The 14,153-nt window shown below is 47.8% G+C and overlaps 1 protein-coding gene across 1 annotated transcript in view; it reads left to right on the plus strand.

Moving 5' to 3' along the window:
- The first annotated feature begins 3,972 nt into the window (after positions 1-3,972).
- The window catches only part of ALDH1A3 (aldehyde dehydrogenase 1 family member A3), a 36,678-nt gene continuing 26,497 nt past the window's right edge, over positions 3,973-14,153 (plus strand). The window contains exons 1-3 of the mRNA XM_008491712.2: positions 3,973-4,089; positions 7,624-7,728; positions 12,341-12,481. Coding sequence (XP_008489934.2) covers positions 3,988-4,089; positions 7,624-7,728; positions 12,341-12,481 — 348 coding nt within the window. The 5' untranslated portion in view covers positions 3,973-3,987. The remainder of the gene's footprint in view (positions 4,090-7,623; positions 7,729-12,340; positions 12,482-14,153) is intronic.

A 14,153-nucleotide genomic window follows, 5' to 3' on the forward strand; every position in this document is an offset into this window, starting at 1 on the left:
ACCTTTGGCATCCATAGCAGACAGGGAGGCAGCTGCATTGTAGCACAAACACATCCAGCGTGTGGCACGGACCAACTGGCACAGAAAAGTGGGGTCAGGTCTAATTCATGGTGGCAGATTGAAAAGTGCAGATGTCTGACCCAAGAGAGGAAAAGCAATCTTGGTGCTGGCTGGCAGAGAAGAGCTGGTGCAGCTGCAGCCTAGAACCTCCCTGCAAGAGGAGGCACTGCAAAGAAGCAGGGATTTAGTGGGAAGGGTCCCTGCCCATGCAGGGGGCTTGGATCTTGATGGTGTTTAAGGTTCCTTCCAAACCATTCTGTGATTCTGTGGTTCTGTGACATGGCAGCTGTGGCACTCAGGGCAGCAGGTCCAGGATGGACATTGCAGACATCTCTGCAAACCCTGCTGCAACAGGGTGAACACACCAGGGTGACTCCAGAACAATGTGACCTCTCACTAACAGACTCTTTTCCTCTGTTTCTGACACATTTATCAACTGTTAAGGACTTAGGTAAACCCATTTTTTTTTGCTGCTTCCATCTGGATGGTGGCCTGGCCCTCCCAGAGCGTGGGGGTGAATTGAAAATGTCTCTCACTTTGTTGCTGCTCAGGGCTCTGTTTTTAGGGCATCTCCTGCTGAGCTCACCCGTCAGCACTCTGGAGGAGCCAGTGTTTCCACCTCTGTGGATCTGGTACAAGCACCAGCAGCAGAGGACACAGCTCCTGAGCCTGGTGGAGTTGTTTCTGGTTGTGTTAGGACCGAGTCTGCCCAACACCAGTGTCTACAAAACTCTGTGATGATGGAACTTGTTAATCTTCTTGTGACCTTACAAAGGGAAATACTGTGTACAGCTCTGTACATTAGTTAAAGTTTGTCATCTTGGCTCCTTCATATGTCACTGACTCACAATTCATCCACTTTGTGCAGTGTTTTAAAAGCCTTACACATCCCCAAGCCCTGCCTGTGGAAATTCTCCTTAGATTTGTCTCACACTGCAGCAACATCAGCAATATTGCCTAAAATAATTTTCCTAGGAATGTCTAGTAAAAAATCTTCCTCATGAGAGATAAGAGACAAGGTCATTCCACATCAGACAATCCACTGGAATGACTCTCTGGACACTGCTTGTCCTGGAACTTCTTATTCATCTCTCTCCTTGCTCAGATATTTTGTCCCCTCGTTACAAGAGCACTTTCCACTTCAGCTCGGCATTTCTGTGGGCAAAATACAGACAGAAACAGATAAATTCTACCAATTCTATCACTATCATGCCACCTCTAAAATTATTTCTCCTCTCCCTGATATTTGAACTACCAAATTATTACCTGTAGTGTTGTTATCCATTATGGTAAAACCAGAAATGACAAATTACTAGATGCCTAAAAAAGCTCAGTTGCCAGACCATGCCTTTAGCCCTAAAATGGGGCCAGATTCTTTTTTTCCACAGAGAATAGACAGAAGTGTCTTCCATCTCAGGCTTTAACTTGCACATCCTATCAGTCACCTCATGGTTCCATTGATGACATCTACGGATAGCTTGGGTCTAAAATACTCTTTATTTGGACTAGGAATATGTCAGGATTTTGTTCAGATTCTTCTAGTTTTGATGCTTTTGTAGCTTTTGTGAGAAATAGCAACTGGGCAGTTAAAAATGGACAGCTTGGAAATAAACATTTCTGCTGATGTAATTTGTCTGTTTTCTGAGAATGCTCATTGGATTCTGCCAACAATATTCCCACAAATTATTTATAACTGAAGCACCTTCCCATCCAAAGGGAACATTTCATCTTGCTGCTGCTCAGCAGGATGAGTCCTTCAGTACTGACAGGTCAAAGAAATCAGTGATTTGTTAAAGTTAAGCAGATTGTAGGGGAAAAAAATAAATAAATCTTCCTTTGTGCTATTGGCAGCTCTCAGGAACCAAGCACCATCAGGTAGGTTTTCACCTGGGAAAAAGCCCTCCAAGAATATCCTGCAAGCTGAAGGAAGTGATGTTTGATTCATCAGTGGTACTTTCCCTTCTGAATCAGCACTAACTCTTATGCTGTTATGATATCACAGGCTATCTGTTATCTGCTGAGTATTTTTAAGCATTCTTACAGCAAAGTGCTGACTATTGCTGGGGATTACAGATTCTGTGAAACATTTTTGGAAGATAACTCCTGGCACCTCGCCACTTGTTATATGGAAAATATGTTGTATCATCTTCCATGTGTGTGTGGGTGTAAGGGTGCTCCTAGTGTCCTGGCCCCCAGCCTGCAAAAGACTTACACATATTTTATTCAGAATGAAGTTAAGCAACAAATAATGAACTTGTTCAGGCGCAGAGCCTAGAGCTGTCACTTTAGACATGTTCCATATCCTTTAGGACTTCTTGAAAGCCTGCACCTTTCTCAAAGTTCAGAGTAAGCTACTATGAACTTGTGTCTGTGGGACACAAGTGTGTTGGTTACCACTGTAGGATGTTTCACCTGGTCCTGCCCTGGTATCCTGAAGTTCTTTGGGTGGGAGAATCAAACTGGGGTGGTCAAGCTGGCCCCAGGCTCAGGTACACACACAGAAGGGATGTGGGGGAGCTGCTGTCAGTGTCACTTCAGGCACTTGATGTAATTCTTTTTCCTTTTGTTGAGCAGCCCCAGGAAGCTCTACAGAGTGAAGGGTGGGGTGTAGCAGGCTGGGGTAAGGAAGTTGGGGCACCAGGAACAGCACAGAAAGGCCATTTGTAGCCACAGGGGGAAGTTGGAAGATGACAAATGGCTAGGGGGGGGGGGACCTTCCAGACAATGCACTCCCTGACATGGTGCCTGGGCTCAAGCAGGGGTATTCCCACGGGGGCCAGGGCAAGCATCCTCTTGGTTTTGATTTTTGGGTAGGTTTGTGTGGGATGCAGAGGCAGAAGGCAGTGGAGGGCATGTCCAGTCTGGAAAAAGCCAGGGTGCTGGTAGGCACAGGGTCCCTTCCTTCACCACCCACGCCAGGAGCAAGACCCTGACTGAAAGCCACCTCGAAGCAGAGAGCTCTCCCGCCACCATGGCCTCGTGGGGGAGACCTGGGGGGGTCCTGTGGGCAGCCCTGGAGGGAGCTCTGGAGGGAGACCCAAAGGGATCCCCAGGGAGAGCACTGACACGAGGGGGTCCCTGAGGGGACCATGAGGGAGCCCTGTGGAAAATCTACGGGGAGCTCAGGGACTACCACTGTGGGAGCATTAAGGAGAGGACTGAGGGTGCTCTAAGGAAGCCCTGCAGGGAGCAGGGAGCGTTGTGGGTGCTGTGATGGAGCCCTGAGGGGAGCACTGCGAGCACTGTGCGGGAGTCCTGAGGGGAACAATGTGGGTGGTGTGATGGAGCCCCGTGGAGAGTTCTGAGGAGAGCGCTGCGGGCGCTGTGCGGGAGTGCTGAGGGGAGCGCTGAGGGGCGTTCTGAGGGGAGTGCTGTGGGGAGCGCTGTGGGCGCTGTTCAGGAGTCCTGAGAGGAACACTGTGGGTGCTGTGATGGAGCCCCGGGGGGAGTTCTGAGGGGAGCCCTGAGGGGAGCGTGCGGGCGCTGTGCAGGAGCCCTGAGGGGAGCGCTGAGGGGAGCGCTGAGGGGAGCGCTGAGGGGAGCGCTGAGGGGAGCGCTGAGGAGAGCGCTGAGGGGAGTGCTGAGGGGAGCGCTGCGGGCGCTGTGCAGGAGCGCTGAGGGGAGCGCTGAGGGGAGCGCTGAGGGGAGCGCAGCGGGCGCTGTGCGGGAGCGCTGCGGGACCCGGGAGCCGTTGGCCGAAGTCCGCGGGCGCCCCCCGAGCCCCAGCGGCCAAGGTTCCTCGGCGGGACGGGCACCGCCCGTTACCTGCGGGCCGCGCGACGGGGCGGGGGGCGGGGCGCCAGGCGGGGGGGCGGAGCGGGGCGGTGGCCAATGGGGGCGGGCGGCGGTGGCCGGCGCGCGCCGCTCTTAAGGCGGTGCGGAGGGGCTGGCGGCGGCAGAGGGTGGCGCGGGTTCGACGGCGCGGCCATGGCCGCCCTCAACGGTGCGGTGGAGAACGGGCAGCCTGACAGGAAGATGCCGCCGCCGTTGCCGCGGCCCTTGCGGAGTTTGGAAGTGAAGTACACCAAGGTGAGCCGGCGAGGGGAGGTGGGCGGTTGGCTTCGCTTGTGGCATCGCTGGTGCTCGGTGGAGTCATGCTGGTGGCGAAGTATTTTATTTTTTATAAAGTTTTCTCCCTCGCCGTCGTTTTTCTTAATTTTTTTTTCTAAAAGTGTTTTTATTCCCTGTGCTGCCCTAGATGACAGGGTTGTAAAGGTGGTTGAGTGAGTGGGTCAACCAGAGCACTGTGGCATTTTGAGGGGAGCTGCATTCACCCCAAGAAACCAACTTATTTTTGAGGGGAAAAAAAAAAAAATGTTGTGATGCTACCTCAGGTGTCCCCAGGTACCTTTCCCCTGGCTGTGTGACAGCCTGTGGTGCTGATCAGGACAAGGCCTGTTGTGTGGTGCCTGTCCCCTCCTGGTCCCCCTGGATGCCATCTGCCCCAGCACCCCGCTCACAGATCCGCTTGGGAAATCCTTCTGGCACCACGTTTAGAGCTCAGGGAAATGGGATTTGGATGTGATGAGCCCAGGCAGAGGTGAGGTGGGGTTTACCTGTGAGGAAGCTCCTTGCTTAGGTTTGGTGCAGCTGTCTTTGAGCTGATGTGGAGCTGCCCTGTGGTGGAAGGGGGTTCAGTGCTGGGTAGGGGGGGTGTGGGTCTGGGTTCTGGAGAATCCATGGAGTGTTCAGGAGGGTCCTGCAGGACCTGACCTTCTCAAAGGGCTGTGTGACAGGACTGGGGTGACCCTGTTGGAGTTGTGTTCATGGACATCTTGTTGGTGGCTTGCTGTCCCAACAGAGCTCCTCCACATCCTCCCTGTAAGGCGGGCAGTCAGGCAGCGAGCCCGCACAAACCTGGATCTCATCTTTCCACCCATCATCTCTTCACTTGACCATTAAACGGTGGCTCCTGACCTTTCAGATTTAACCAAAGGCTCCTGAGTTTGGTAACTCTGTCCCTCAGAGATGAGGCTGCTGGTGGTTCTGGGCTGGTGGCCGCTGTGGAAATCCCTGCTTCCTGGAGCAGCCGTAGCTCTGTGGCAGCCCAGTTGCTTTTTGTTCCATAGTCCTGTACAGTGGAGAAAATATGCTGGGCAGCCTTGACTGCCATAATTTGAACTATGTGGCTGCGTTAAAAAGAGCTGGAGGGGTTAAATGAGCATATCAATTATTGTTATATTTCTGTGTTAAAATAGAAGAGCAGAACTTGAAGCTCATCCTCTTGCAGTGAGGAGTAAACAGTGATAGCTTATCCAGTAAGGTGTTGATTTGAATTATGCATCTGAAGCACTGAAACAGATTAGAAATTGGTGGTGAGCATCGGGCCAGGTTAATTTTTACAGTCCCAAATTTATCTACTTTTTCTTTGTTAGATAAACTTCTTGTCTGGCAGCAAATTGCATCTGCAGCTGCTGATTGCAGAATGGCGCAGTGCTGCACAAACGGCTCTTTTCTGCGTCCAAAATGGACCCGGCCATCAGAGCCCTCCTTAAACATCCAAATGTTCTGGGTTTTGTTATTTTTATTGTTGTGAACACTTTTAAATACTCCTTTGGGATCTGATTTTGCAGCCACATATGCTTGAAACACATTTTTTGTTTTTTTATTCTCCCGAGTTTTGCCAGAGACTCCGTGCGCTAAAGGTATCGAGGTAGTGTGTTGAAAGTGGAAACCACTGTAAATTAAAAGTGTGAATTTGAGACTTGATCTGATGCTCCGGGTGCATCTGAGAAAATAATGAGCTGCAGTCAGTTTTCATGAAACTGTGAGAGGTTTTCTGCAGGCTCTGAGTTTCACCAGATGTTTACAGCTGACGGCACACTTTCCTCTGCTTAGCGGTGATTTTTTTATTTTTGGTTCTACCAGTTAACAGGGCAGGGGAAGAGGAACAGTTTTCAACAAAGGTCTTGCTTATACAGCAGTTTAATGCTTGTCATGGGTGCGTGATGGAACTTATCTGTCCACAATTTTGTGTCCAAAACCCTGGGTATGAAGCATGAACAGCTGATACGTTGCTCTGTTTGAGTTCAGCTCCTGGCACTAAAGATTCAGGCTCTGTGGTGTGGTTCCCAGAAAGATGCCAGGATATATGTTGCATTTAAAGCAGCCTGATCTTGTCACTGTTGTGTTTTACTGCTTCTCATAGGAACATCACTTTCCCAACCCAATCCTCCCACATAGAACTCATGTTGAATGCAGAGGGAAACCAGTATCCTTCCCCAGTCTCCAGTTTGTGAGCTTGTACTTGATGCTGTAACTTTATAGTTCCTGTCTTACCTCAAACGTTTCTAATGTGACTTTGTTCATTAGTGAAACAAAGGAAAACTGAAGTTAGAATGTGTGAATGTTAAATGCAGTAGTTGGATAATAAGAGATAGTTTGGGAGCCTAAGTGTCAAGCTAGTTAATATTTTGAACAGTGTATCTTGTGACTTCACTTGACAACTTCTTTACCAAAATTTTCTCAACCTCTCTGAAAATGCTGGGTCCAAAAGTGCAGCTTTTTACACTAATTACATCTTGGATGCTTTTTGCAGCAATTGTAAGGAGAAACTCCTTTCAGGAAAAAAAGCTGCCCAAGCAAAGAAAACTTTGACCCAAAGGAGTGGGAATTCCAAATGTAGGGGATGCACCATTAATGTCCTGGTGGTGTGGAGAGACTCATAAACAAGATTGCAAATGTGGAAGACTTCCAAGTAAAAGTACTAGCTTACAGCCACTAACAGGCTACTAATAAAGATTACTTCATCTAATCTTTACTTAAAGTATATTTATAAAATCTAACACTGCCAAGTTAGATCAGAGTGTGGATAAGATGCATGTTGAATCAATTAATTGTGTATAGGTATTCATGTTCTGTTTACCCTCAGTAACAACACTCTTGTATTTAATGCATTTCCAGTTGCGCAACACTGGGACTGTTTGTTCTTGCTCTGGAAATGCAATATTTTGAAACACTTAAATCTTGTCACAGATGACTCCAAGTGACGTGAGAGGCTTGATCTAGGTTGTGAGGAGGATGGTGGGGTAGAACAGAGCCAGTGCTTCCCCTCCACCAGACAGCCCCGGGGAGGGAGGGTGGGCAAGGGGTGGAAGTAGCCCAGGGCAGGATACAAACACCCAACTCACTGACATTTCATTTGTAACGTGTCACTAGGGGCTCCTTTTGCCTGAACTGTGTGAGTTTCTCTTGGTGTCTGCTTGCTGTTCCCATGGAGATGTATTTCAAAAACTGTCTGTTTCTCATTGCTGAATTATGGTGTTACACTGAGTGGGCACCATCCTCTGTGTCCCTCCTGCTCAGAGCTAACTGGGTGCACGGAGGCTGTTTCCTCCATTCTCTGGCTCAGGTTCTAGTTTGGATAAATGCTGTCTGTATCATAAACAGTCTCCCCAGGAGAGAGACTGACCACACTTGCCTCTGCCATCAATGGAAACTGAAGAGCCCTCAGGATCTTTGAGGAGTATTTGTGGTTTTTTGCACTGTCTATATCAGATTGGTTTTGTTTTTTTTTTTATATTCTTTCTCCTCCCCATCCCACTCTCCCTGCTCTCTCCTCAGATATTCATTAACAACGAATGGCATGAGTCTACAAGTGGAAAGAAGTTCCCCACCTACAACCCTTCAACGCTGGAGAAAATCTGTGACATTGAGGAAGGAGACAAGGTAAGTGTTGTTGGGAGGGCAGTGCAAAAGCTTCCAAGGGAATCCCTTCTGGAAGCACACAGAGGAAAAAATGGCTTCCAACACCTGGCCAGACTGTGAGCTGGAGGTCTGGGTCAGTAGATGTGTTGCTCAAGAATTACACAGGATGGGTGAGATTAATCCTGTCCATCTCAACAGAGTCATTTTCCCTGGTAGGAACTGCCTGCTGAACACTCAGAGGAATGAGGTTCACCATCATTCTTGTGTTATAGACTGGAAGGAAGCAGCAGGTCTGAGGAAATAGCAGTGGTGGGGTGTGCACATCCCTGACAGGACTTGGGCCTTGTGTTGGGAATGGTTTGTAGCCAACCTGCATGGCAGCTCATTGCAAACACTGCACTGAAACTCTTTAATAAGCAATAAACAAGTAACCTGAGTGCTTGGGAGAGTTTAAGATCAGTCATGCAAACACTCCCCACTTTCTGTTAGAGATGTGGTGCTGTTTTTCCAATTGGTATAATGGGTTCTGCCCTCCTCTGCACAAATGTGGCATCTCTCAGTTAAAACCACACCAGAATCTCAAGAACTTCAGTAGTCCCTGGCCCTGGTTCACTGTAGAGTAGCCTGGGACATGACTGCTTGGGCTTATTAACATCCTGAGGTGAGGAACAACCAAATGTGACACTTTTTTTCCAAAACAGCTCATCACATATGGGCTAACTGTCCTCATCTGTGGGAAAGAGCTGGCCCAAGAGCTGTCTTTTTTAGAGTATGTCATGGGAAGGTGATTCACAGCTTCTCTGTTCTACCAGGGCTTTGGCTCTTCATTGCTGGTAGGAGTGATTGGCAGTGTGGGCATTTCTCCCTGCACTGTTGTCTCTCTTTCTTGCTACCACAGCTTGCCCAACACTTATGAGTCCCAGTGCTTGGTTTCCAGCCCAGGTAGCTGCCCTGGGGAGCCTTTTCTAGCAGGAGTGATACCAGTTGAGCAGGGGCAATGTGTTTTCTGGTGTTAAAATGTGTAGAATACACAGCTTGGCCCTTCTGGAGATGGGAGCAAACTTCTTGGCAGTACAAATCTCCAGCCTGCATGCAGTGGTGTGTAAGGAGCTGTTCTTTTTGGATGGCATTAAAGCAGCCTCTGAGACCCACTGGGATCATGGGGCAGTTAAAGACTGAGGCAGAACCAAACATTCTGTGTAATTTCTTTATACTAACTGGGTAGGACACAACTGTGTTTAATTGCAGGGACCTGAAAACAGTGGAGTTGAGGCTAACTCTGATGCAACTGGATTTTGTTAGGCAGAAACCATGACGTTGTTATTGTTCCCTGTGTCTCCTCAAGCAGTTACAGAGCATTACATGAGTGTCTCAAGCCTGCTTCTTAATAACTTAGTTAAGGAAGACTGTTATGCAGAACTAAAAGGCCAGTTCTGCAGCTTGCCTCCTTGAGACTTGTCCCTGCCTGAATTCAAGGATGACTTTCAGCTTCCAACTTGCAAGAGAGTCACTGCAAACCTTTCCTTGGGGCTCTCTGCCTGTGGGTGCTCAGCAGAGGTTGCTGACTCCTTAGTGCATAGAATAGTTGGAGGCAGGAATGTAAGTTTGCTGCACCTTGGGTGCTGAAAGCCTCCTCTTCCACTCCTCAACATCACACTTTTCAAAATGAAAAATATTTTTTACTTTAAGTAGTTTTTTTGCAAGGGACTGAGTGGGATTAGACCCAGATCTGCTTTGGTTAGAAGGCAGAGTCATGGGTGAGAAGCATTCCAAACCAGCTCTTTGCCTGCTGGTGACACTTGGCAGTGTCCCACTGTCCTCTGGCAAACTGAGACCTCTGAGATTTCCCAGGTCTGTAACTCCAGGCTGTTGGAGTTCCTGCAGAAAAGGGAGAGTTGTGTTTTCATGGTGCTTTTCAGTGTCTTGTCCCCATGTGCCACCATCCTTGGTTGTGCTGCTCAGTGCCACCACAAGAGTGGCAATTCCTGGTGCTGGCTCTGGCTGCAGATGTACTGTGCCTGGTTTGGCTCTGCCTTCCCAGCAGGCTGGGAGCAGAACACCACTTCCCTTCCCCTGCACAGAAACCTGTCCCTTCCTGGCTGTGCAGAGTGTGTTTTGCTTATCCTGCATATGAGGGGTGGGAATTTGGCAGCCTTTATCTCAGCAATGACAGTTGAGTCTGGTGCTGAAACTTGGCCAATGCTTTTATGAGGAGGCTGGGAGCAAAAGTTTTGTTGTTTGTTCTTTTTTATTACAGAATTTAAGCTGCAATTGCCCTTGATGGGGATAGTTGGGGAGGGATAAAGGAAAATCCTGTGTGGAAAACAAAGCACTGAAAATGGCAAATGCTTCCACTTGATGCTTGGAGGCTTTTTGCCTCCCAGATAATGGCTTGGTGTCCAAGTGCTTGTCAGGATGATAATGGAGGAGTAACTTTCTTCATTCCATTTCTGCTCCCTGTCAGGTGTGCAGCCCCACAACATCCACTCTGGCTTGGTGTCACCACATGAAAGCAAAAATATTTGCACCATTGCTGCTGATAACACTTAAGCTTTTTTTTCTTTTAGCAGCTTGCTGACACTCATCAGGGGCAGGGAAAAGGTGCTCCTTCCTCAAAGGAGACTCCAGCTCATCTGGCTGCCACAGAACTTGGGCAGCAAGTCCACACCTGTCACTTTAAGCTCTGGAGCATCTGTCATGATCATTTCTAAGCAGTTGACTCTCCCATGTAGATCTCTGAAGGACTGTAAGTGGTGGTGTTCACAGTCATCTTGCCCCCTTCAGACTGCAGTGAGAGGCTGCAGGAATGTTATAACCATGTAATGGTTTTAATAACCATAATGGGTTTGGAGACTTTGGGCTGTTCAGCTGCTGTTTGGAGCTGGTTTGAGCTTCAGTTCAAACATTGGAGCAGTGCAGTGTGGAAGCTGCTTGCAGAGCTTGGTTTGCAGGGGCACAGGTAAGTTCTGAACCTCTTCTAATTGTGAAACTATGGCATAGTCCTGCCTTCCCAAAAAAGTGAGTAAATGAAGTCAAGACACAGTCTCCATGGAGTGTTCTCCATCCCTGGAACTTTTTTTTTTTCTTTTCACAGGTGTTTTCTATAAACACAAAGCCAGTGGGGTGATGCTCTGCAGCAGCTGAGGCAGGAGAAATGAAAAAGGGGCAGGATAGAAATGGAGCAGTGATGAACAGGACTTGAGGTAGAGGAGGAAGGTGGAGGAGGTATCTTAAAACAAAGAACAGTGTGAGTTTGCTGAGGGGAAGCTGGTATGTGGTTGTGTAACTGGGGCTTGGATCATCCTGCAAACATCCAGGGTGGGTATGAAAGGTTTGCAGGCATTTCCCAACGCTGCAGTGCTCGTCTTTGCAGTCTTAATATTCTCTTAGAGGAGCTCTTTATGTAATGCTCAGTAAATCTGCATGGCTCAGAGCTGAGCACCAGGATGCAGAGGTCTCCTCCTTGTGGTTTTGAACACCCCAGGGTGTCCCTGGCACCTTGACAGTCAGGCCTCCCTTTGTCACGCATTGTGCCTACCTATTGCAACATGCCTGCAATGAACATGCCATTCAGACTCCCCTAATGCCTACTCAAAACAGGGTGGATTAAGAATGGCATTTCAACCTTCCTGAAGAATTTCCTTGTTTTTGCTGGTCTCTCAGGCCTATCGAGGCTCTGCAGGCTCACAAGACCTCACTTGGTGGTGATGCCCCCTGAAGGTGTTTTGGGAAAACTTTTTTTGCTTGTGTGATGGTGACTGTGGGCTCCAAGCCACTGTGTGTAGCCAGCATGTCTGAGAAAAGAGACAGGAATGGAGACAAGTAGTATCTGCAGGAGCTTCAGGTACTTCAGTATTTAGAAGATGGGGAAGATCTGAAGTCCTTTGCCTGCTCAGCCATCATCATTCCTGTTCCTGTGAATGCCAGGGTGATGTCCTGTTCATCACTGCTCCATTTCTATCCTGCCCCTTTTTCATTTCTCTTGGTACCCAGGGCATGCTGCATTGTGACCTGTGCCACTGCAGACCCAGTCCTCTGCTCCCAGCCTGGTCACAGAAGCTAATTAATCACTGCTAAGGGAAAACTTGTTTAAAGTGTGATGTGGGGTCTAAGGGAGCTTCTTCAGTGTGCTGTTACTGGCATGTGTTCCAGTGGGACTGAATGGTGGGAGCTCAGCTGTGATTGTTCCCCTGGATAAAACTGATCTCTTGTGGGGGACTTTCCTTCCCACTCTTGCTCAGAGGAGAATGATTCAGGCTCAGGTCATGCTCAGAGAAGCTCTAATGGGAAGGGATCAGAACTGGGATCTTGTTTCTCCATTCTCCTCCAGTGTCACTTATATCCTACACAGGCTGGAACATGATTCTGGATTATTGTATAAACAAACCAGTTGCATGAAATTACCCTTGAGAGAGACCCTATTCATACTCTGCCCTCGAGGTTGTTTATCAGTCCAAGCCAAACTCAAAACTTATTGCAGGCTTGTGTCCAAATCCAGGAGTAAAATGAAAGTGGTTTTGTCACACAACTTGGTTTTAGCCACCATTTAGGAAGCAGCCTGATGGGGTTTCTGTGCCATTGTCCAGCCCCTTCCTTGTAACCTGAGTTTTTCCTGTGTATGTGGCTTCTCCAGCCTGATGTGGACAATGCAGTGGAAGCAGCCAAGGCAGCATTCCAGAGGGGAGCTCCATGGAGACAGATGGATGCCCTCAGCAGAGGAAGACTCCTGCACAAGCTGGCTGATCTTCTTGAGAGAGACAGAGTCATCCTGGCAGTAAGTACTGTGATTGGTGAGCAGTGACAAACCAGCCACTGTTGGCTGATAACTCAGCTCCATCCCTCTGATTTTGCTGTGTCCATATCCACCTGATATTGTTCTTTTCTCTTCCTTTATGAAGGGCAGAAGAGTCCAGGAAGGATTTGTGGTTTACTTTTCTTTCTGCAGGATGATTTTAGGAGCTTTTTTAGCTCTTCTACCTGGTTGGCTCCTCCAAAATTTTAGCTAGTTACTGAAGCAATTACAAATATTCACCCACTTTCAAAGCAATAATCATTCTTTCTTAGTTTATCAGTCATCAGTATTCACAGCTGTCTTCCAGCTCTTATCTTTAAAAAAAATTGCAAAAAAACCCCCACAAAACAAAACAATAAAAAGCCACAACAAAGAAAACCCCTAAAAACCAAAGAACAAACCCAAAAAACCCACCAACAACAAAAATTGACCAAAAAACCTGCAAACCACCTCAGCTCACTTAGTCCTTTCTCATTGCAAAGTGCAAGGCCAGTTTGACTTCTTTGCAAATTCCTTCCCCTAAAGTGGAGGGCTGAAAAGAGTATCTTGCTCTTGCTGGATGTCATCCAAGTTTAAAATGTGTGTAAGTGGGAACTGTTTCTTTCCCTACTGAATGTACTGGCTCAGAAAAATCTCTTTATAGCCATGAAGCTGTGTTAACTTGGACCTCTGCATGCAAGAACTCTTCCTAATGATCTCCCATCCTATCCTGAAGGAATCCTGCTGCAGAATGAAGGAAGTAGGACCTGAGCTAAAATGTGTTGCAGTTGGTAGAAGCCTTTAGATTCTATGAGCCTTGGACATCTTTCCAAATCACACCACAGATCCTGACCTCTCTCTGCTTAGAGCAGCTGTCAGGCCATCCTGAAGATCTTGGAGTTGAACACTCACCAGTTCAGTGCTGCACTTTGGCTCTGCTTAGCTTCAGGAGAATGACATTTATGACAGGTAGTTTTGTTAGATGTGTAAGTTCCTGAGCTGATGTCCCACTGAGGTCACCTAAGACTTTAGGTACATGGGATGTGCTTGAGAGCCTGGACCTGGATGAGTATTGTGAGCTGAGTCTCTTTCCTCAACACAATGTCTCTTTGTTGGGGAAACAGTTCAGAAATATACAGGTTGTGAGCAATCCTGACTTACTTCAATTTAGGCTACATTGGGTTAATGGTTATTGAGGCCTAGTTAGAGGCTTTCTGAGAATGAGCTACTGGGAAAGAGATAACTTAATTGGCAACAGAGGAGGAAAATAATTATGTGAGAAGAATCTTTCCGTGAGAATGGTATGTGTGGTTGGAGTACAAGGCCACCTGCATGATAAGATGATGTAAACAAGGCTTCTCTATATAAAGTGAGTGCAAGTTGCTAATAAATGATTTCATACAATCATATTGATGCGTACATGGAATCCTTAAGCCTCCGCAGACTGTTTTCCCACATCTCTTTACCACATGACAGCTTCCAGTTTCAGCAGGACAAACCCCAAAATATCCAGGTGTGAAGGCAGTTCTGGCCAGAAAATAAATGTACCTGTGAATGTTCCCTGTTTATTTCCTGCTTACTTTTTGATGGGACTTCAGAGGATCCTCCTTTTTCCATAACCAGGACACTAATTTTGAGCTCTTTGCAGCCCTTCTGAGCCAGGAGGGCTTGTTTG

Source organism: Calypte anna, chromosome 10, assembly GCF_003957555.1.
Source record: "Calypte anna isolate BGI_N300 chromosome 10, bCalAnn1_v1.p, whole genome shotgun sequence".
Lineage (NCBI taxonomy): Eukaryota > Metazoa > Chordata > Aves > Apodiformes > Trochilidae > Calypte > Calypte anna.